Source organism: Halictus rubicundus, chromosome 13, assembly GCF_050948215.1.
Source record: "Halictus rubicundus isolate RS-2024b chromosome 13, iyHalRubi1_principal, whole genome shotgun sequence".
Lineage (NCBI taxonomy): Eukaryota > Metazoa > Arthropoda > Insecta > Hymenoptera > Halictidae > Halictus > Halictus rubicundus.
Window position 1 is genome coordinate 11,817,016 of NC_135161.1, and position 24,596 is coordinate 11,841,611.

Sequence of the window (24,596 nt, forward strand, 5' to 3'; positions counted from 1 at the left end):
AATTAAAAATTGGGGCTTAACTTTGCCTCGGGAAACCAAAAATGTTTAACTGTTTTTTGTGGAATCCTGTAGATTTTGGCGGGAGAATGCCGAAAATCCAAGTTTCAATCCTAGGAGATCACTAGCTCAGGAGTTATACGTGTGTAAAGATGTGCGATTTTCAGCGTTTTTGACAAGCAAGGGCGCCGCCATGTTGGCACGTGATCACCTAGGATTGAAACTTGGATTTTCGGAATTTTCTCGTAAAAATCTGCAGGCTTGCATAAAGAAAAGTTAGAAATTTCTGGTTTCCTGTGGTAAAGTTTAACCAAAATCAGAGATATTAATTATTAAAATGTATTTCCACTATTAATGATGATGTAACAGTGTTCTTATATTCCGCTAACAGTTCTCTGCAGTTTCATATTTCGTCCAACCATTTTTGCCATAATTGCACAAAATTCACAGTCTATTAATCACGTGAAAAGAGTGAAAGTAGGTCCGAAGAAGAATTAATCAAGAACCATTTAAGAAGTTCGCCAGCAGACCAGCATGATTAACTTGTGCCCAATTATGTGCTCAATGAAGATATTAAGGAAACGATGTTTATAATAATCTAATATTCTTTAACACCGCACTTGATAAAATTTCGCAATAAATCAATTCCACTTCACGTGCACCGAAGTCGATGTCTGCTCGCGTAATTTTATTGTTCAAAAATGAAATCGTCGCTTTTCGACATAAAATAGGAATCGGACTTTATGTCATTTTCACAGTACGAATAACATTTCTCCACCGGTGCATTAAAAACCAAACAATCCGGAATGAAACATTTTCTGCCGCCGGAAGAGGGCGAGAAATGAAAATCGGAGAGCGTGTAAAATTTATTAAAAAAGGTAAAAAAAAAAAGAAATTTAATACACTCCGGCTCCGGAGTGCGGAACTGAATTTATGATCGAAAGTCGGCCAGTAAATTTTCGTCCGTTATGGTAAAATCGCGAAGCGGTAAAACGTTCGGTCGACAGCTATCCTAATCTGGAAACTGCTGATAGGTCGGAAAAGTTTCGCAAGCTCTAATCAATCGCGTGAGCTATTCCGGCGAGCTCGTTGCAGTTGCAACAGATGCAACCATTATATTAAATCAATTAACCCTCGGACTCCTGCGAGGAGTGCATTATATTAAATCAATTAACCCTCGGACTCCTGCGAGTTCTAGGCCTGTGCCGGAGTCATTACTGACCCTAGCCGATATTTTACTACAATTTTCGTTCGATATAAGGCGATAGCTCGGGACCGGCTTACGCCGTATTTCGGATGAGAGTTTTTTTAAATAAAAATCACGAACGGCTCCGGCATAGTATACAGAAATAAACATTAGTTATTTAGTCTATACACAGTCAGTTAGGTCGTTTTGATACGAATCTTTTCATTTAAAATGGGATTTCGGTGTTCGCTGAAAGCACTGCATTTGCGTTTCCTGTAGAATTTATGGGAGTAGGTCATTTTAGCTGTGCAGAATGTAGACATTTAAATAGCTCAATTATTAAAATGTCAAGTTAAATGGTGATTTTCAGGACATGCCCTTTTTATGTGGTTCGAAGAGAGAGAATTACATTTTACTTTAATAATGAATGAACTCAGTGGAAGAGAGGTTTCATTTAGCATTTTCTTTGTGCAAATTTTAAAACATTGGATTTCACGCATTTGTGACATTTATATTTCATTTTCAAATTATTAAAACGATTCGTTGAAGAAGTACATAATTATAAGTGACTCCAGGTTGTTGGAATTGATTCAGAAAATGTTTCTTCAGAATAGTTTTCTTCTGCTGAATTGTTTTAATATTTTATGTTGCATCGATAAAATATTTAAAAGAGGTAGATGGGTGAAACAAACGGAGGAGAAGGGGCCGCGTTAATTAAGAAGTAATAGTTGCATCGGCGTATCGTAATTCCGTCAGAAGTTGGACGATTGTGCCATGAAAATGACCGAACGATTCCTAGTGCGCTGCGGACTGTCGTTGTTTGTTATCACGTGGAATTCAAAACTAGTTCAAGTCTGCGGAAAAGGTGCAGGCGAGCAGCGCAGCCAGAGCCACAGTTCGGCGGAAAGTTAACTGCACGTGAGTCCGCAGTGCAGACTGCAGTGTCTTTATGCGCGTCTCTGTTGCACGGATCGTTCACCCTGTAACAAGCAGCAAACAAGAGTCGGCGTTTTCGGACATGCTCCGCTAAATTAAACCCGACGGAAAATCCTAACGAACGCTTCGCCCGACAAATATAACAAAGAAATGCATTTTTCTGCGGCCGCGGGCCGCTTCAACGGCCACTCCCGGATAAGAATTCTTCAATTAACGCAAACGTTTGTCGTAGAACTTGTTACTTTCATCCGAGCATCGAACTGAACTCCTTCAACGCTGTGCGAACTTCTGCTTAAGAGCATTAATCTTTCTTTGTTATACTCGTAACTGTATTTCTGTAAAATAGAAATTTTCCGAGGCAGTTGTTAAATATAGAAGTCACGAGGAAACTTATTTTCTGTCTGAATAATTTTTTAGTACAAAATTAACGTAACAAAAAATGTTCTGTTTAGATTTTCTAAAATTAGAAATTATAGTTTTAATAGAATTCTCGAATCATTCTTTTGACTAAAAGTAGAACTTGTTTGAAAAGATCTGGTTCAAAATTGATTTTTGTTTCAATGTCAAATCAAGAAAGTTTCACGGGTCTGTTTGAATGCAATTAGAAGTTGCACGATTTCATCGCAAAAATGACCAAATGTTTCCACTGTCTGGCATCCTGGAAGTCTTGCAACATAATCACAGAAACTTTCGCCACTGCATAGCAACCGGCTGCGAACGAGTCGATAAAGTTACCGTTTCCAGCAACAATTATTCGACTCTGTTCAAACGATTCTGCTTGAAAGAATCAACAAAAAATGTAGAAGTTAATTGGAAATAGAAATAGATTATCATGCGAGGTTCAATTTTGTTTAGTACAGAAGGTAATGGATATTGCGTGAAAAATGATGGAATAAAAATGAGACTTCGTCCTTGAGAAAATCATGTTTTAATAATTTTGTTTAATACACGGTACCCCAGTGTTAAATTATTATGGTGCGAAGGAGGGATGATTCTACATCAGAATATCCGTCAAAAATGAGAAATGAAAGTTTTTTATGGGACACTTCGTTTTCGAGAAAATCGAGTTTAAAGATTCATTAAGTGTAAGTAGAAACGGTAAGTCATGATCAGACAAAGTAGACTTTCAACATAGTTTTTCTCGGAAGCGAAACCTCGTATCAAAAAATTTTATTCTACATTTTTGGTTCATTTTTCCCGGTACAGCATGCTCCCTCGAATATTGGGTCAGTATGCATCTCTAAATCATAGTTAGATGACGTTTATAACGTTCAAAACAAAGCTTTTAAAACGTGGGAAAATCCTTTTACCTCAGAACACTTTTATCAGAGCTTCGTATAAAGAATGGACAAAACTGAAAATTTAACGGAGGGATTTCCAAAGGAACAATTTTTAAATTGAAATAACATTTTCGAAGCGATCTTGTAAATTATAGGAAACACCATATACTTGCAAGTTCGCGTAAGATTCACCGTGTGCACAAAAGATTTATACTCTCCCACAGTAAGTTCATCTAACAAATAAAGGGAGTCAACAATCGGTACAATAATACTTATGAATATGAATAAGGCAGGTTACAGTACACACATAAAGGGCACAGATTTAAATACCTAAATATTCATCGCAGAAAGAGCACAATTGGTGCTCGTGTTGATTGAACTTTTCGAAGGGAATTGAACATCGATCGCAACTCGGAATTGAATGCACCTCGTCGACCAATAAAATTGCAGTAACCACTGTTCGTTAAAACTTAAGCACTGTGCGTTGATTAAACGAGTCCTTTGCTTTCTTCTAAAGTAATTAAAAAAAAATGCGAACTGTTCAAATCATTAGAGCCCAACTTTTTTTAAATTATATAACATGATGCAATAATTGGGTTTTGATAGGAAGTGCATTATCCTCCAAGGGATAACGAAATCACTTTGATCCAAATTACGTAATCAATATGTAATGCGTTTCTTGCGTAACACCGTCACTTTACCAGATTTGCGACATTGTTGCACGGAATATAATAGCGGGACCAACGACGCCGTAAATTAATCTAGAAACAGTTCGTTAGTCATCCTCGAAATTAATTTCTTTTTTTAAGAGCGCTCGGTGCAAGCGACGCAACAAAATGGAGGTGAAGTTTTCCTTCACCTTTATGGGAGAGAGAACCGTCTTGTTGCCTCTCTGTGAGAAAATATGGCGGGCACTTTCAATTACTCAAGTGGCACGATAATTTTCTTTTCGTAATTCCACGCAGTCTTTAATTCCCAAGTCACGGTAAATGCTTCGTTTGATTAACTGCCATAACAACGAACGCGAGAGTAATTATCCACGGTGGAAATACCGTTTTTGCATTACAGAAAGTTATGAAGTTGTGTTGATCATTATACCGGGGATCTTCGTGTGCTTGTGGCGTGCGCAAACTGGGCAAACTAAAGGAAACATTTGTGTTAACTGGAAGTAATGGTTTAATCATTTCAGCTTGGTCACACTAAAATTATTTCAGCCAATAAAATTACAAAATTCTTCAATATTTTCAATATGTTACAAATTTGGCTAAATTATCTTACTAAATAAAATAGCAACGTTCACACGAGTGGAAAACTAGAGCTTTGTTCATGTAAAAATGACAATAGAAGTTAGCTTGTCACACGGCAATCGCCGTGTTAAAAAACAATTAAATATCCCACCACACGGAACGTCGTGTTTCCTAACACTAGTCGTAAAATATTTATACTAAACTTCTTTCGAAACCGGTCCGCCAGGCACCATACATCATGCCACGACTGGTACCTGCGAGATTTCGCAATCAATTTCCCGTAGGCATGGAACTTATGGTCGTTCGACGTCCTATATCGTGTGAAACAACGCTAAGGCCAATCCCCTGGCAATTTATATCGAAAAACGTGATCGTTCGAAGAACAAAAAAAAAACGAGAAGAAAGATCGTGATCGCGATATCGCCACACTGTACCACACTGTACCATGTTATAGTGAACAAACTGTGCGACTTGTTTCAGAAAGATCGACTCCAATAAATATTTTTGTCGTTAAAGCTTGCTTAGAGTTTTTTGTTATTCTGTAACACGTGAACACCGATTTAAAAAATTCTATTTCGCTTCTGTCAGAAGTTCTGCCGATGTCGCAGAAATGGCCAAACGTATCCGCGGCGGATCATTTAATTTCCATTCGCAAATAGAGCATCCGCGAGTCACGGTACCGACGTAACAATTGGATCTGATAACAATGCGGACAAAGGCAACCAGTCGGAAAACTAACACGAAAACCGCTCGGTCTCGCTATTAATAAGTGAATTGCACGCGGAAATGGAATTACCGGGACTCATTTCTGATCCGAGTCTGCGAGATCCCCGGGAAAGTTCTATCATTGCATTCAGCGGGAGCTGTACGCGATATACAAAGCGGCGCTGGGTACCGAAAGAAAAAATAGAACTGCTTTCAGTGATGTTTCAAAACCGTGCTCCGCCGGCGAACTTGAAATAATTAATTTTTGTCTCGATGGAACAAAAAGGGACCGTATCAAATTTTTATCTGATTTTATATGAATCGGCTCCGAATAATTTCTTACTTGAGTTCATTAAAACATTTGAATACAGTAACAAATAATGTTATCTATCTGGCTGATATAACTGGTGACTAGAGTACCTGTTTCTTCATTTAAATAAAATTCTACTTGAGTAGAAAATACTTAAACTGTGCCTTAACAACTATTCTGTTCAACTTTGAACACGCATAACTTTTAAACCAGTGAATTCCTCGCCTCGAAACTTCCATTTTTGGCATTTTCTCGTCAAGATGTACGGGATTATATAGTAAAAAATAAAAAATTTCTGGGTTGCCGTGGTGAAGTTCAACCTCGAATGTTGTACTGGGAAAATATTCGTATTAGAAGCATTTTGACAAATGACAGTACAGTTTCACAGTCGAAACAACAGAGAATAAACTTCTACGAACAATGAAACAAGTATACAGGGGAATTAGTACCAAAGAAATAAATGAGCTGTGCGGCTCGGAAACGTGTACTATCGAAGTCTAGATCTCTGCCAACGACAACAACATGAAACGTTTCTGCGGGAACGAGACGAAACGGAGTTGCGCGAATTATTCAGGACGTAGTCCTGGTCTTCCAGAGTGCGAATCCGCTGCTCGAAATAATTACATCAATAATTTATGACCTCATTGCTCTTCGCCTACGAAATCATTGAAATATTCAACGACTGGCCGAAGAAGATTCCACTGGAAAATAGAAATCCGGTTTTCAGCCGGAGAGGATATCGAACGATATTATTTAACATTTTTTCCTGTGGAAAAACATTGAACTATTCTAGCGAATGGTACAGACGATTTTAATTTTGCATAAAAGATATTTGCATCCAGAGCTCCCCCTTACGAATCGCAAGTGCGATACCGTGCTTCGATTTATTCGACGTCGTGGCTTTCGATGTAACCACGAGGACGAGTGCGCGCTGATCACACCGCAACAACCGCAACTATCTGTTGCATAAGATTTCCCCGCGACCCTCCTGCTTAATGGGATGTTTTAACCATCGAGTAAAAAATGAAAAGCAGATACACCGATAAAAGTCATTTGTCAAACGGCGAAACACCCGAGTATCATGAAACCCGCCTCGCAGCGCCGGTCATTTTTCATCAATTACGAATCTTGTGCACGATGCAACACGCTCCGAATGCATACAGGATGCATGTGATTTGCATTCCGCGCGTTTGTGCAATTTAACACGAAGCGAATTTCTCGTTTTACGTCTGGCTCAATACTAACGATGATTTTTATATATTGAGTTCGAAGGATACTAAATTGTGTTCAGTTTTGCAATGTCATTACTGTAAATTCTTGACAGGATGCATATCAATTTATAAAGATTGGTTTATTGAGGAGATCAGGTTGTTTGTAATAATAAACTCTGCAACATTTTCTGTCTCAATAATTGATTATATTATAAATTGGTGAAATTGCATGATTTATTGCATTTAGGTTAAATTAATTATGATCTTTTGGTAAATCTACTAATTATTTTGAAAGGAAGGGTTCAGATAGTAATTTTACTAATTACTTTAGTAAAAGGAGTTCGAGTAGATAGTTCTATTAATACACTTTCATGGTTTCATTAATTCAAATGGCGACCTGAATACCATTTTAAAGATAAGTCGGTCGAACAACAAATTACGTAGTAGCAAGTAAAAGTTTAGTGTCAACTTTGAAACGTAAAGTTTTCCATTACACGACGAACTGAAAACTCGAAGAAGAACTGCTTTGGTGAGCCGTACGAGTATTTCACTACGTCGCGAGTCTATAAAACGATTTTTCTATAGCTGAGAAGATATACTACGGCGACATTCTATTTAGATAATCGATAGTACTCGAGTTCGAAATCTTCTTATCTGCTGGGATCCATTAACAGTAATCGAATACCATATAGTCCGTAAAGCTATCTGCGAAGAGCTCTCGTTAAAAGGACAAATCCGTCCCCGTTTTTCAGATCGTTCGAAGGAGATTGTCTAAGTGAAAAGACGCGTCATTGCGATACATCTTAATTAGGTATTAAGGCATTAAAATTAGGTGAAAAATCTCAGAATTATTTTAGAATTTTCCTCAGCGTTGGTAAATAAAAAATAAAATTAATTAACATTCATAAAACGCTTAAAATCCTTATTCCTCTTTCAAGCATTCACAATTAGTGTAGGTAGACTCTCGTGACTCACTGTGTGCTAATTACGACTCCTATACTAACAAAGTCAATTTACTGTGCTGAATAAATAAAATGTCAAGCCTTTCTGATATAAAAGGAAATTAAATGAATGTTGAAAAATGTACTCAGCAGACTTTTCAATTTTATTTCCTTTATTTGCACTTTTTAGAAGGCATTTATTCCTTGTGCATCGAGAGGGTTGAAGAGGGGGTGTGCGAAACGAAAAAAAAGAAAACCGTATTTTAAAATTGTGTTAAGACTGTTAATGGAAAAATATTAATTATGTTCCTTGTGTGTATATATCGAAAGGTTAAAAAGAGGGTTGCAACCCTTAAAAGATTGTGAAACCGTGGCTTACAGATTTAATGAATGTAATAGTGAAGTATTTATACATAATATAACTTGCAGGAGTGTTAGAAGGTTGAAAGGGGGGTTGCAATCTTTAAAGGATTCTAAAATTGTGGCTCACAGTTTCAATTAATAATGAAAAAAACAGTATATAAGGGGGTTGGGAACCAAAGGGGTTTTAAAACAGTGACCCAAAGCGTCTAAAAATTGCAATCATAAGGAATTTATTAAAGAAAATTTTACTAACCCTAGACAGCGTCAAGAGAAGGGGGTTGAAGGCAGAAAGGGGTTGTAAAGCAGTGACCCAAAGCGTCTAAAAATTGCAATCATAAGGAACTTATTAAAGAAAATTTTAGAAATATTAAAAATCCATTTGCCTAAGTGGAGGGGTGGAAATATTTTCCAAACCGAAAGACGGCGTGAAGAGAAGGGGGTTGAAGGCCAAAAGGGCTTGTAAAATTCCAATCACGAGGAATTGATTAAAGAAAGTTTCAGAAATATTAGGAAGCGTTTTCATTTGCCTAAGTGGAGGGGTGGAAGTATTTTCCAGGTGAAAGGCAGCGACCGGGGGTAGTTTCTCGGGGGCGAGTGGTCGTTGCGTGCCGTGACGGCGACGGTGACATGCGACGATACCTATCGTCCTCACGCAATGTTGTGAACGGCCCGCTGTACTTTTCGCCATTATCGTTATTATGCGACTTTTCACACGAGTTGCCGGGGGCGACTGTGTGCTGGCTGCGCTACGAACGCGAGGAACACGTCGATCGTGGATCGGGGTTAAAACCACCGCGCCGCGCCGACCCCTGTTGGAAATCGATCTTTATGAAACCGCCAACGTCGTTAAGCACGACACCTTGTTCCTCTGTGTGTTCGTAAAAATAACAAGAGTTAATCAGTCCGCTGGCTGGCCACTCCAACGACGTCAGATACTTTTTACAATCATTAACCACAGCGGCGCGGCGACCTGAGCCGAGGTCACGTTTCAACGAAGATAATATACCTCGCAGCCCTCCGGCAACGATAAAATAATAAATATTGCTAATTTTTGCTGTTATACGTGATCGTTAGTCTTGTAAAAATCTGCAATCTATTTATAGTGCAAGCATACATTAGATCGGCACACTCGACGCAATTTTGATCGTGTAAATAACGAACAGAAAAATTATTAAAAATGTTTAATTCGATTTTTATCTTCTTCGGAATGTAGGAAAACTTCTAGCAGAGATAAATATTGTTAATCGCCGTTGCTATTCGTGTTTCTCAGTTCTTTCCGAATCGATTATTTTATTATTTTATCGCGCTTTATGTTTGTTTCATGCTGTCGAGGAATTTAGAAAAGGAGAACGGCGCCATCCGGCTGACATTTCGTTATCTATTATAGTATCGCGGCCACCCTTCGCCACAAGTATCAAACAAGAGTCGCACTCGACGTATCGACGGGGAAAATTCGTTATCAGTACAAAAGATAGGAGGAGGGACCTCTTAAAATACTAGCTCTCACCAATCGGATCGTGGGTGCACGGAATTAAATCCTCGCGAGGGAAACTGAATTAACTACCGGCGCACGGTTTTAATCAGATTTTTTCATTATTTTTTATCAGATTAGTTTTTTTTTCGTCCTTTCGCCTGGCCTTCCATTAACTTATCAGTTGGAGAATATTTCTGTTTACTGTTACTCGATTACACTTTTATACTGTTAGTGATGATCAAACTGTGCACAAAATGCACTGAACCAATCAGTGTAAACGTTAAAAGAACTTGAGAATATTGGTACATTATTCCCAACTTATTAAAATTGTTAAAGAATGGTAGAAATTTTGATTTTATTCCAGTTTCTTTCAATTGACGTAAACAATTTTTATATTGAATTAATATCCACCAATAATGACTTATGTTAAAAATTCAATAAAATAAAAATTTCTATTCGAATACTATAGTGACTTTTTTCTGAATATTTATATAAAAAAAGTAGCATTTATATTTTTAATAATGATGCATATTCTTCTCCGACTATATCTCCGCATGGTGCATCGAACTTCCGTTTACGACACCCTGTACACTATAACCGTATTACGTCCATTATACCTACGACTTTGTTATATCATTTATTAATATCGCGAAACAGATATGTCGATACCCACAGTCTTCCATTCATCAATTAACGTCGGATCCTCATGAAGACATAATAGATCGATATTGCCACGCCGCCATATTGACATGTTATACAGACTTCGCTCTCCATGTTCCCACTTTGCTACATGGTTCGTAGAACCGCTATTAAATTAGCGTTCATATATACTATTATATAGTAAATGTATTATTTTTAATGGAACGACATAATAATCTCTCCTCGACTCGTCTTTGAAGCTCCACGCATGGAAATTCATTTACAAAATGGTCGCGTGCAGCCTCCGCATATGAGAGCCATGACCATATTTTACGTGGAGAAAATTAAATTGATTCTGTCGTTATATAAAATGTACAATTATTGCTTATAAAAAAATTCTAATAATTCTCTAAAAAAATTGGAATTCTTAACCCAGAAAATAAACCAGTTTCTCTAAATCATAAAACTTTCAATTTCCAACCCTTAACTGCTACAACCGATTAACTTTCTTTTCTTTTTGCAGACAAATTTTTATATCTACTTTGGAAGCTAGCATTAGAAGTAAATTTAGTCTGCGCATTGATCTAAACAGGTGTCCCAGTATTTTCAAATCTCGTGTGCATCGCGAACGCGTAAAAATCCGCCGTTCAGCGGCGACTTCGATCGGCCATAGAGCAATTAGGCGAGGCGGGTCAAACGCGAAATTTATACGGTATTTTCTGCTTCGAAAATGGCCTCTCTAACAGCCGCCATAATGATTTATTGCTCTCCCGGGGAGAAAGAAAATTCCAGGGGTGGAAAGATGATCCTCCGGTCGCTTAGCCGTGGCCATTCGCACCTATAAACCGCAGAATGAATTTCCAACTGGGTCGATACGTCAGTTAAATGTATAGCATTCTCGTTCCTGCAACACGCTTAGCCGACCTCTTTATAATCGCGCCTACATCTTCGCCGCTATTAGAATGATTTCAATCAGAAATTCTTCGTATCGTCGCAAATGCGTCATGGGTTTCGGGTCGATGATGCAAAAGGATCTCGAAATTCCGTCGTTCGGGCTATACAGATCGAAATTACCACTATAATTATTCGAAAGATAGTAGGTCAATACAAATTCTATCCAATTTGCAAAATTAGCCCAAATCTTGTTGACGAAATAGCATACGGCCGCTTCGGACGTAAATAGCGGCCATTTCCGTCGCGTGAAAGAATACAATAAAGTCTTCGTTTGAGCCGCAGATAAGCATCGAAGCTATCGAGCCATCTGAAAGTATCTATGACCGCGGATTTAAATAGTTTATGGCTGTTCTACATCCCTGATTTTCTTATTTCTGTCGACTCGAACGGGTATGTGAACCGATGCGTGCCGCTTGACAATTATTTTAATTTTTCTTGCGCTTTTATTTTGTGCTACCACCTTGTATTGTTCATGATTAATGTTCAGTTAATACAACAGTAGTGTACAGTCAGTATTGATCATTTGTTGCGACAATTTTAATGAGTTACGGGACTAATAAAAGATGTAAGCAAAAATCGCTATTCTGTATCACAACAGTTCAAAAACGGAAATTTTTTTAATATTTCATGGCTGCAGCAAATTATTCATTAAATTATCATGTATGTTAAACCTCAAGTGCCTGAACAGAGTGTGTCTGGCACCCCACGAATATTTTTAAACGAATAATGTTTACATTTATCTGGAAGAAAATTTATAAAGAATTTGAAATATTTCCTCCTGAATATACTCAATTAGTTTGGGCACTTTAAGAAAATGTTAAAAATTACTGTCTACAAGGAAATCTAAAAAGTAAATAATTTGTGAAGAAAGATGTTAAGGGGTGCAACTTTAGACAAAGGCATCGTTCGCACAAATGCACGAACTATGCTACAGTGGAGCCAGTTTATTTAAGTTTACGTGCGGCGCTGAAAGAAGGATCTGCTCCACGAACGTTTAAAAGGCGAATAAAAATCCGGGAATCAATTCCGGCGAGGTAAAATGTGAGACTCCGTTTCCGAGAACTTTGCGAAGATAAAAGAGATTGTGGCTGCTCACGCGACACACTTCTGCTGAAATGACCGAAGACACAGTATTATACTTAAGCATCAGAATGTTCCACGAGGCTCGTTGGAATTCCGTCCTCGAAAAGTCCCATCGGAGTCTAGGGAATCGTGTAATTGGTTCGTGTTTTGTTCCAATTACATCGACCCGCCGCAGACAATGGACACAAGGAACGCCGACGAGAAGAACAGCGCATAATTTGTAATTAAAAAGCTTGTCGATCTAAAAATAATCCGTGCTCGAAAAGCGTTCTTTCCTTGGAAGTTTTCTTTTCGATTCGTCTTTGTCCGCCTTGCCATACAAATTATGGCAAAACGCGAGGTATTGACAGAGAAACAAAGCCTCTTTGTCTCGTTGTGCTCATTGATTGGCCGAGAAAGACAATTGCAGAACGACGACGATGAATTCGCTTCTGCAGATTTCATTATACGAAATAATTGTCTGGTTTCTTTTTATTATCTTTTTTCAGGTGATCTCGAGACTGTGAATTTTTTAAATTATGAGTGGAAATAATTTTATTCCCGAGGCGTGATAAACATGTAGCGAGCCACGCATGCAAAAGCAGCATTTTTCATTTGTTTAGCGAGCTGATTGTTGGTGTTTTCATTGAAATAGTGGGTCATGCATTTTCATTTTCATAGAATAAAAGGTTTCTTGGGCTTGTTTGTTATGGAAAATGCTTTGCAATATTCTTCCTCGTTCCGTGCGATATAATTTATTCCGTTGACCCACAGCGAATGTTTTGTTTAATATTAATTACCCTCGGGTGAATACATTTTCGGTCGACAGAATCGAGATGTGGATTTATTGTTGTATTCTCTTGTTAATCAATACAGCTTCCCATTTATACTATTTGGAATAATGTTGGGTGCTTGTTAAATTAATCGCTGCAAATTGCAATAATAGCGCAGAACATTTTCGATGACTGTGTTGTTTCAAGAGTGGCTCAAACAATATTTTTGTTTCAACAATAGTTCTCGAACGAATGTTTTCTGACACTCTCTTACTCAAGAGACAACTTTTCGGATAATAAAAAGAAATTTAAATTAGTCTAATTCAGTAATAATTTCAATAAAAATTACTATTTATGTGAAATAGAAATTAAATGAAAATGTATTCCCCTTCTAAAAATTGTGGGAAGACGAAAATAATTTATTTAATGCCTATTAATGTCTTCACAGTTTTATATTTGATCAGGCAATTTTGATTATGATTTATATTAATTCTGACAGAGCCTTGCGAGCTTTCTGGCCAGACTGTACATCAAGGCGGCTGATGCGGTATTATCCGGCATGCGAAATCATGATTAGCAAAATGGCGTCGGCCGGGGGGGATAGGGCTTCTTCAAGTTTTCGTTAAACGAGATACACTCGATAATTAGAAATTGCGGATGCACGGGCAAAATCGATATCAGTTCCAGTTCGTCTGGTTTCCCGGCTGGTACGAGAGAACGCGGACGGTTAGGCTATTTCTGAGAAAGCCTCTTTGATAGCCGAATCACGAACCGATTTTTCGTCGAGCAAAAGTCAACTGTGCGACTCAGGCTAGCCAGGTTATCTTCGTTAACCACGCCAGAAAACGTGACCCATCACCATCCGAGATTTCCACGACGCTGCGATAGTTTTCAGTTATGCTCGTTAATTGTCACGGAAATGGAGACGGCGCCCGTTGCAGTTAAATAGAGAGAAACATATACGTCGTTGCAGACGCTAGTGCCACCAAGGCTGTTCTACCTTGATCTATATCTACAGAGACCATTCGTAATCATTCTCGCCTTCCGCGCCACTGACTTCCACGCCATCGCACCGATTTAAAGGAATTCGAACTATTAATTCCGATTTTTAGAAAACTATTGTAGTCCAACCCTGCGTCTACGACGGTGGCAAAGTATTTGAAAATCTTCACTAAATCCAGATTTTGAAAATTTTATTAATCCCTGAGTAACCCCACTCTTATAATTATTTAATCCTTCGTATGTTATGTCTGAGACCGTCTGTACAATTTTATTCCGAAATAAGAAAATCGCTTTTCTTCCGAAATACGTTGAAAGCCGGTCCCGAGCCAACGTCTGATATCGAAGGAAAAGTGAAATATCGGTGTGGGTCAGAAATGACTCCGGCACAGGCCTAGAACTCGTAGGGTTGCGAGGGCCAATATAATTATTTGTGGATTTAGATGGAATTTCACCATCTCACTGCATTTCTATCTACCACTTCGATATTACACAGGGCGTTTCCGAAATACGTGGTGATTCTCCATGCAGAAACAAATCGAAAAAAGAGAATAACTATTTTTCGTTCGACGCTTCGTTTTCGAGTAAATCGAGTTCGAGTAGGCGCGCCAGTAGAGACGAACTGGATGACGCGTCTGGCTACGATTGACCGGATCTACTGCCCGTAAATCCTGGAACTCGGCGGATTTTCAAGCTCGTTTTTCTCGAAAACAGGGCGTCAAACGAAAAAATGTTATTGCTTCTTTTCGACGCGTTTTCGCATGTAGAATCACCACCCAGGCGCTTGTACCTAGGAAGCACTCGGTATATTAGTTAGAAGGTTTAAATATTGTGATCAAGAGCACCGAGTCCCTGAACTACCACTAATTTTTATTTTTGTACCGAGCTCTCGTAAAAGCGTTAACAACTAGGGGTTGTATTTCCCGGCACCCCATGAACAGTAAAAAGGTACGAGCGCGGCCAGCGAAGTGTGCCATTCCGCGTAAAAAGGCTGCGGAATTGATCAAGTTCCTGGAGAGAGCTAGACGACGGAATAAAATCTACAAGTCCTGTAGGAAACTATGCGCGAGTAAAAGGGGTTGCCTGCGACTCGCAATTTCCGCTTTGAGCCGGCGCGAGCCGCTCGGGCAAACTCGAAAGCTCGAACCTCAAAGAAGCCTGGTCGGCTGTTCGCGCATAATTGCGTGGTCAGTTAACGATCTGTCCTCCTTGCGACGACCTGAAAAAAAGAAGGGTACGACGGAGGGAATAAAAAAGGAAAGATCGAGCGCAGGGGTGAGAGGGGAATAGAGGGGGCGAACGCACGTAGGCTACTCGCGAGCAAGAAACTCTAGCTACTCGGTGGCTCACAGTAAAAATGGCGACACTTGGGTCAATCTACGCGTCGAAAGTGGGTCACTTTGCTATGGCACTCTGCCAACGATCTCACGTGCGTGCCGTCCCACGCCTGCTGCAGTCTGAACACCAGCAACCATCTTCAGGGCCGTCGTGACAGGGTAGCAAACTCGGGCTCCCCCCCGGATTTTCACACGGAGTGTACCGATCTACTCATCCCTCCCCCTCCACTCGATTCTCGAGGACGTTTACTTCTGCCTCTCAACGCTTTCCACGTTTTTCGAAAACGCCTCGCCTCTCACCTCCGGGCCTGGAGACGCTTCAACCCCTTGTCCTGCGACTTCTTTCACAGCCTCGTAATTAGACAGCTTTACGAAGAGTGAAGATTTCCGGCCGGAATTGCCGCAAACTGCAGTGAAATAGAAATTTACTTTCTTTCTTGATAGGTTGAAAATGATTGAAAATTAGTACTTTATTTTATCAGTATTTTTTACTCTGCTCATGTTTTTACTGTTTTTAATTGCGCCGAGCCTTTGCCATAAAAATCCGCAGTCCACTCGCAGTTGATGGCACACATTTTCAGTCGGAATAACTTTTTTATAAATGGACCAAGTGGACTTCAGGTTCTCTGCCATGCTACGTCCATTAGTTTACTAGATGATATTTAATTCATGGAAAAATTGCTTTTCACAGATTTTTTTTATTTGTACCGAGAATTTAAAAAACGTGTTCTGTAGACTCGTGGAGTAGAATTATTAATAGAATTTTCAATAACTCTGCTGTACCAAAAGGAAGCTTTGAAATCATATTTCACATGATAATCCTGAGCAAAACTATTAGATTATATTACTGTGTGTGTGTGTGTCGTAGGCTCACCATCGAAATTCCATCGAAAAAATCCTCATTCAAGGACCATACACTTAAAACAATAAGGAAACAATCTCCGGCAGAAAATGCGTTAATAAAGCCAAAAAAAGAGGGGAACAAACTCCTACTGGTTCCCATGTCCTGCGATCAATGGAAGCAATTTTTATTTCGCATAAGGACCCACGGTCTCGGTAAACTAAAATATTTATAAACAATATTCTGGACCCTATCTGGCACCGTATGAAAGAAAACACAGCGTCCCCGGTGACGCTAATTGTCCACGATTTGCAAATTAGGCGCCGGTCCAAAGTTCGGCTGCTCTCTCCTATTTTGCACTTCTCGAAATTGATTTCAGCGCGTTATTTTCGCGATCCGTTTTGTCCGGGCAAACGTGCAAAACGAGCCGGGGAACCGTGTCTTTCGCGGATCGTCATCCCTGCTCGTTCGAGATTGAAAAGCCCAGTGGCTCGTCTTCGCCGGGCATGAATACGATCGTATTCGAGTAGACGGCCATTATGCAACGACAATGCAGTAATCAAGCCGGGTCTCTTTGCCTTGTAGGAAAAAGGATTGCTTCCGCGACTTTGCGAATGGCCGTCTCTCAAAATTCTTTAACGGCCCCGACGACGACGACGACGACGACGACGGTCTGTTGAACTTTCGAGAGCCCAGCGCTTCGGCCGGGTGTTAATTTAGCGATTGAAAAAATCGAGTGCCCCGGGGCTTGTCTAGAACGCTTTCCGTGCGCCTCGATCTTTAATTCAGAGAAAGGAATTTACGATACGGCGCTTTAAATTATCTTGCCGGTCGTTCTCCGTTTAAACACGAAAGGAGGCTATAGCGTACGCCCCTGGCGAGCTGAGATAGATGCAAATCTCCTTGGAATTCTCGCGACACTGTCCTCACGAATATATAAATAATGATTTTTCTGGACAATTGGCTCGTTCAATTTCGCTGTACAGGGATCAGACTGCGGATTTGACGCGTTTATGGCGAAACTGGATGTAATCTAAAACGGGAAAAAGTATCAGGAAAATTTGAGCATAGTGTTGTACTATTTTCCACCTACTAAACGTAACTAGCAGACTCCGGATTTTATGATTTCAAACAGTAGGAAGATTAAAAATGTTCCTACGCCTTACAATGAACGTAAACAATTGTTAGTTTGGATAAGTATCAGCTGCCTAATAATAAGAAGGAAAATAAATTTCTATTTCACACCAGTTTGTTGCAATCCAGATAGGAAATTTTTATTTCGCATGAAGGACCACGGTCTAATGATTGGACTGCATTTATGGCAAAAATGTCTGGATGAATGTCTTGTTTCATTAATGTGGACATAATAACGAACATGGACGCTCTCTCTTCCTGAGAAATTGTAGCCGATAAAGAAACTATATTCGCGAGTAATTTTTGCGAACGCGTAGGAAATTGTGCAGCGAGGGTGCAATCGAATAGAGACTGGAAAAAGGAATTAGTATCGGAGGAAATCGAGAAGTTACCGATACAAAGCTGATTGTTCCGCTCTCGTACGCCGGGTTTCCGCTCGTTTTACGCGATTAGATCCAGCCGAAGACGGCGTAATCGAGTATTGAATTCCGAGCGATTAATCGAACACCCGGGCTCGCGACGGATTCACATCCCGTAACCAGACCGTAATTCACCCCTACGCTAAGCAAATATATCATCTGACGAGGGTCCGACCACCTTCTCCTCAGCCTCCCGCGTTCACTATGACGAAGCGCTTCGCTCTGGTCAAACACTATACGGCGATATACAGTCGCTCCAGAAAATATTCCAACAATTCCGATCTTCGATGTTCAAACTGTTCCACAGAAGATCGATGGCAGTCAAATTGTTATAATTTCGTTTAAAAAAATCGTATGGCGGTGAATCTTGTCTCATTTTGAAGCTCGAAGCCTCTACTTTCCGGGTGCATTGTTCATTTTTCTCTGAAAAATTTTTACATGCTACGGCAGATGGAATTCAGTGCCCCAGTTCCTCTCCGAAGATGAGCTTTCTCTCGAGCATGCTACAAACGTCTGTAGCAACGTTAAAAAATTTTTTTCCGGAATGAATCTACCATAGATTTGAAGATTGAAGCTTCCTCTTTGCAACGACGTTTTGAAACTTGATGTACGATTTTTTTTGGTCGTTTTATTGAGCTTTGAAAAAAAGCTGTTCCGACAACTTTGTGCACAATAAGTAGTAATACAAGGTACAACTTAGATCAGCCATAACTTCGTAGTTGACAAACATTTTCGAATAAAAAAATTGTGAGAGGCTCTCTGTAATACACCACTTTTAATGTGGAAAAAATTTTTTTAGTGAGTCTTACAGTTTTGGAGAAAATAATTCCCGAAAATCACCCTTTACTGCTTCGTGCCTGAGCAAAATTGGTCTCATTCGTGAACGAGTGCAAAAATGCTAATTTATTATTATTGGTATATAGACTACCAACTTCCTGCTTCATCTAACAAATTGTTCTGCATTTGTGTTCCAGATTTAAGCGGAAGGGGACCGAAGAAATTCGGCGATCAATGCGTGGAGGATCGCGATTGCGGATTCGCGGGCTCGTATTGCGAGCCAAAGAAGAACAAATGCACGTGCAAAGAGGAATTCGAGGCTACGAATCATATCGACAAGTGTGGACACCGTAAGTTAGTATACTTCCAAGCGCGCCGAAGCCAAACGGAATAATGTACAACGCGCACTGAAACGAATTCTAGCTGGAACAGTCCCATACGAACAAATGGGTGTCTACTACTTATTGTTTCTGACTCTGATGAAATATTGACTCTGCATCTTCCGAAATGTCTATTGAGAATAGTCAGGCTTGAATTTGCATTTATTTAACAAAATTGAAGTCGAGCAAGGGGCACCTTTCCGTTTAATTTTTATTCATTAGGGTACTAATGCAAACAAGAGTTTAAGAGCTCTTCGTGAAGTTTGTGAGCGATGTTTTTATAATAGTTTCCGGATGGTCTTCTAAATTGAACTTTTTTTTATGACGTGCAGTCCACTTTAAATTCGCGTAACTACAAAGTTCCAGAGAGTGCCACCTTGAAACTTTCATGGCACCGAGAGTAAACTCTGTAGACACAGAGTAAAAATTAGCTGCTAATATTTACTGCAAGGCTTATGGTCTTGCATTTTTAGGTTCAACTTATTCAGCGTCTAAATAGAAAAATAAAAAAAAAATAAAAAGTTACTTCAAATGATTAGGGATTAACCCTTTTGAGGAAGCACATTTGGGGCACCCTGTATGCATTGCCTTTTTTTTTTATTTTGCATAAAAATTGTCTACGTAATTACGAGTATCGTAAGATGATTTGTGAGCTCGTCCCTCCTAGAATGATCGCTCGTTTGCATAGTGCAGCGTCCAGAGCAATCATAATTGTGAGGCAAATTGACAACGTCGATGATATGGTGCGACTATAAATAGCAGGTTCGCGGATAGTTTTATGTAGCCCTGAACGATTCGGTTCTAGTCACGTCCGAGGCACCAGGTTTTTCCCTTCGAGACGAGTTTTACGATCGGAGCGATATGGAAGCCGAAGGATCGCAGCTTATGGCATCTCCTCGCAGAATTTAAACGACGGCCCGGCCTTTATGGGTCCAAGGTATCGTCAGAAATTATAAATGGGATCCGAGGAGTGTTCGATGAATCAAATTATACGTGCCACTATCTCTGATTCATTATTCATGCCATCATTTTCGGTCCGTTTCGAGCGAATACTGTGTGCACACCTGCATTCGCGATACACGCGAGAAAAAAGCAATCTTTCGGAAAACATAAGTCGGCAACGTGAAATTAAACTTTTCTCCACTCTGTTTTCGAGGAAATCGAGTTCGAAAATTCGTCGAGCGCGCGGCAGTAGATACAGTCAGTCGTGAACGGACACTTTCTGCAAAAGAGGACAATTCTTGTGGAGAAAAATGTGTTGATAGCGTAGGAGAAAATTCTTTTTATGTGGAGCTTTGCTTTAGAGGAGATCGAGTTTGGAAATTCGGCAAGCATGCGAAAGTAGATGCAGTGAATTGTGAACAGACACTTTGAGGACAGTTCACGGAAGAAAAATAAGTTGAAAGTTTCGAACGAAATTCTTTGATGAAGCTCCGCTTTCGAGGGAAGTTCAAAGCAATTCACCGAATTTCTCTCGGTTCAATTCCTCTGGATTCTTCGCCCGAAAATTGTGTATAATCAGTCTAACAATGGAATCATATTTTTCCATATTATTTTACTAGATTTTACGCAAAGAACTACCGCAAAAATATACTACACAATTTTTCGATACGAGGCTTCGTTTCAGAGAAACTCGAACTTGGAAATTCATCAAGCGATCGCAAGTAGAAACAGTAGGTCATGCTCAGACACACGTGAACACGAACTATAGAACACAATTTCTTCATTCTCTGCTTTCGAGAGAAATAAGTTCGAAAATTCGTGAAGCACGTATGTGCTATTGAATGTGTCTGACCATGACTTACTGTATCTACTGGTGCGTGTTCGATGAATCTTCCAGCTCGATTTTCTCGAAAACGAAGCCTCCTATTGAAAAATTGTATTCTATAGATTCGACACAGTTTTCCACGTAGAAATTACCAAAATTTTTCAAAAAAATTTTACAGCAATTTATGGCTTGATTTTTCTCATAGAAGTTGCCAGTTGGAGTAATACAATTTTATTCTCCGGATTTCTGGCTGTCCTTGCATAGAAGTTGTCTATTTTAATAAAAAAAATTTATTTTTTACATTTCTGACAGCCTCTCTTGGTTAGTTTGTCGGTTTTAGAAATTGTTCACGGTGCCGGTTATTTATTGACACGGTGTACCTGTCGGTCAACGACAGGGGAAAAATCTCTCGGCTAGAGCAAACTTGATCCAGGATTAAGGGCTGATCACTATTAAGCCACTCTCCTAATTGCAAGCTCGTGGTTGATATATTGAGGACAGTGCGGGTGTATAATCAGTCGATCAGACTCGCTATGCCAATACTGGCTGCACGCTGTCGGCCACAAGCTCACGGCTGTCACCCCATTTTGTGAGGAATTTCCCGTCACTTAAACGATGCTTTAGAAACATTTTAAACATTTTATTCTTCGCTCTACTTCCTCCTCTAAAATTTTGTCGATTTTTAACGTATTATTTTAACGAAAAACGAGCAAACTATAATAATATCTTTCTATATTATTATAAATTAGTAGCTTCCCTGTTATAATTAATCAATTACAATTTTGAATTCGAGTCTTCCAACCACTATATTAATTACTTGTAAGATTTGGTAAATGCGTAGACAGAGATTGTTTTAGAACGTATTTCAGTTGTTCTTAATTAATCAATAAATTCGCGAAGAGAGGGAGACGAATTAATTTGTACAGCTAACATTGAATATACTATTTTTGGAAACTGGGTCATAGTGAGTAAACATTTTTAGCGGTGTTCATTCGAACAGTTCGTGACAACAGGAAGTTATCGATCACAGAGGATCAGGAATGTTGTCGGACGAAGTTAATACCAAAGAACGTGGTCGAAAGTCTTCGGGGTTGTTGTTGGATGAACTTGACACAGGGAGAGAATCTTTTTTCGTATTAATCAAATAACAAGTGACCCCGATGCGAAACAATGCTGAAGTTATGGTAGGGCATCGGGGCATCGCACGATAATTGATTGGCATATCGACGATCTCTCAAACAATGACACACCTTCCGCGTGTCTGCGATAAGGCAACACTATTTTAAGGGCTACTCTCACTTTAGGGGCGTTTCTCCCTTTTTCTCTCACAGAGACGAAAACAAGCGTTACTTGCCTCGAAACCCTAATAATTACTACAAAACTTGCAAGCACCTAAAATAAAATTAAAAAAATAAAATAAAAACCCCTTAAAATATAAACAAATATTTCTGACTATGTTCTTGTACTCCACCATCTAAAAATCCAAAAGAGTTTACCTCGTGACACGGTACACTTGAAACTTGTAAAACCACCAACCAAAAATTGCTATAGTGATTCCAGGATGTATAAATATTTCTGACTGTGGTGTTCCATCATGCAAAAGTCGAAAATAAATTGATCCGACCCAATACGCTATGTGCATTGGAGACCATCCGCGAAAAATAGCATCGAAGGGAGACCAACCCTTAGGAAGCTCGTAAACCCGGAATAATTTGGGAGTATAGTGATTCCGCGAGCATGCTCGTAACGGTAAAATCGTTTGGCTCCGGCGCGAGGCGAGTCGCCGTTAATGGTTGTTTTATTTCGCAGCGGTGAACGTGAACGAGTCGTGCTTTTTTAACGAACAATGCGAGGCGAAGGTGAGCCAAACCGAGTGCAGGGACGGCCGGTGCATTTGCATCTTCGAGAAGATCCCGATGACACAGCCGGACGGCGTGACAGTATGCGTCGGTAAGGATGCGGGTGAAACACAAAGAGGGATGAGAGACCAGGCATGGATAGAGAGATAGGGAAAGTGCAGCAAGAAGGGGTGGGGGGTTGCAGCGAGTTCCGCGCGCACTTTTTAATGAGATTCCACCGACGTGCCAGGGGACGCGAGAATGAGACGTGTTCTCTGTTAATGGAATTCCGGCCTACAATTTCGCAGACTTCATTACTTCGTCAGCTGTCTCTTGTGATCAATTAAAGCGGCCGCGCACGCGGCGAACTTGCCCGCTCGAACTGCAGAATTCGATTAAACAATCGAAACCCGCCGCGTCGATGGTGGGGGAGGGGGCACGCGGAATTTCAAGCGAAAATTCGGCCTCGGTTTTCCCCGAGTTTTGCCAAGCGGATAATGCTCCCTCGGCCCCAAAAAAATCGAAATACAGGTCTCCAAATAGTACTGACACACCATATTTCCGATTTTTGGGACATGAAATTTAAACCGCTATAATTTCGTCAAGAAGGATCGCACAACGATAAACCTAAACTCATTTTAAAGGCTGAAGTCTCTACTTTCATAGCGCATTGTTTATTATTTTCTAAAAATTTTACGCACGATACAGTAGATGGAATTCAGTTACCCAGTTCCGTTTTCTCTCGAGCAAGCTATAAAAACGTCTGCAACAATGGTGGAATATTATTTTCACGACTGAATTTACCGTAGACTCGGGGATTGAAGCCTCCCTTTTACTAGCTATCCGCCGTATTTTTTATTCCGCGAGGCTCAAACTCAGATGCTTCAGAATATAAAGGAAGAAGTTAGAATAAGGTCAGTTGCTTGACGAGCCGCATCCAGGGTCCCTTTGTCCCAGGGCTCATTCCCGAATGTAGTTCATGTCTTCGAACTTCAATGTATCATAGAACTAGTCGTGTCAAGTATTTTTACCTAGATGTCGCAAAATTTCGATTCCTCTTTGCAATATTAATTCTCTTGTAAATATTGTTCGCGTCGAAGAGAATCGACCAGTTAACTTATCAGTTATTTGTGGGAATGTATCTGTCTTTTCGTGTCGAAAAGATGAAACTGAGAAAATATTAATGTTCAGCAATAGAAAGCATCGATGCAAACCGGTTTAAACTTTATCTCGGGAAACCTGGAATTTTTAACTTTTTTTATGTAATCCTGCAGATTTTGGCGAGAAAATCCCGAAAATGCAAGTTTTAACGTTAGGAATCCAAAAATATTACAGAATGGTGGGAATTTGGAAAGTGTAGAACTTTCCATGTTTTTTCTGACGGTTCCAATTATCTAATTAACAATAAGTGACACTGTTTCAGCCGAGCAGAGAGAGGAACCCAATCTGCAATACGTCGACGCGACGATGATTGGCGTCCTCGTTGGTATGGCCCTCATGTTCATCATCATCTGTGTGGTTCTTAGGCTTTTCAGCAAGTAAGTCACTCGTTTGCTTATCCTTACCGCGGTAACTCTGAACTTTACCAATTCCTGAAAACTCGACGATGAAACTTTGCCGACCTACTTCGCCGGGAAAACCATTTCCACCGGAAAATGGACTCCCACTGTCGCGTATCTAATGTGAATTTAATGTTTCCACCTTTCGTACCACGCGCGGTAAAACAAAAAGCGAGATGTTACATCCCATGGCGCCGCTTTCAATCCGAACAAATTTATTCGGATTTATATAACGATAATTTGTCAGTTGAACGAAATAGCTGTTCTATATCTGGATAACATACTGTACGCTAGAAACCTTGTCATAGTGACCTTTTTACTATTTTTCTTCTTTTCACATTTGCGTTTTCTCGATCGATAATTGCGACACACCGTCACAGCAGATGAAAAAAATGAATTGACGTCCAATCAGACGATTGCTTCCCCTGCGCCTGCGTTGACAGTGCTAAGACGAGGCACTATCACT

General features: G+C 39.8%; 1 protein-coding gene and 1 long non-coding RNA gene across 9 annotated transcripts in view; one reads left to right on the forward strand and one right to left on the reverse strand.

The window, feature by feature from the left end:
- Nucleotides 1–24,596, reverse strand: part of LOC143360565 (uncharacterized) — a 272,755-nt gene that overhangs the window by 108,117 nt on the left and 140,042 nt on the right. The gene's annotated exons all lie outside the window — the stretch shown is intronic.
- Jus (EB domain-containing julius seizure protein) overlaps nt 1–24,596 on the forward strand; it is a 48,688-nt gene that overhangs the window by 15,241 nt on the left and 8,851 nt on the right. For all 8 annotated transcript variants that reach the window (XR_013083301.1, XM_076799529.1, XM_076799528.1 and 5 more), the window contains 3 exons: nt 18,783–18,935; nt 22,543–22,683; nt 23,995–24,109. Coding sequence is in view for 7 of the 8 variants with exons in the window: in XM_076799529.1 (XP_076655644.1) it covers nt 18,783–18,935; nt 22,543–22,683; nt 23,995–24,109 (409 nt within the window). In the remaining variant the exon portion in view is untranslated. The remainder of the gene's footprint in view (nt 1–18,782; nt 18,936–22,542; nt 22,684–23,994; nt 24,110–24,596) is intronic.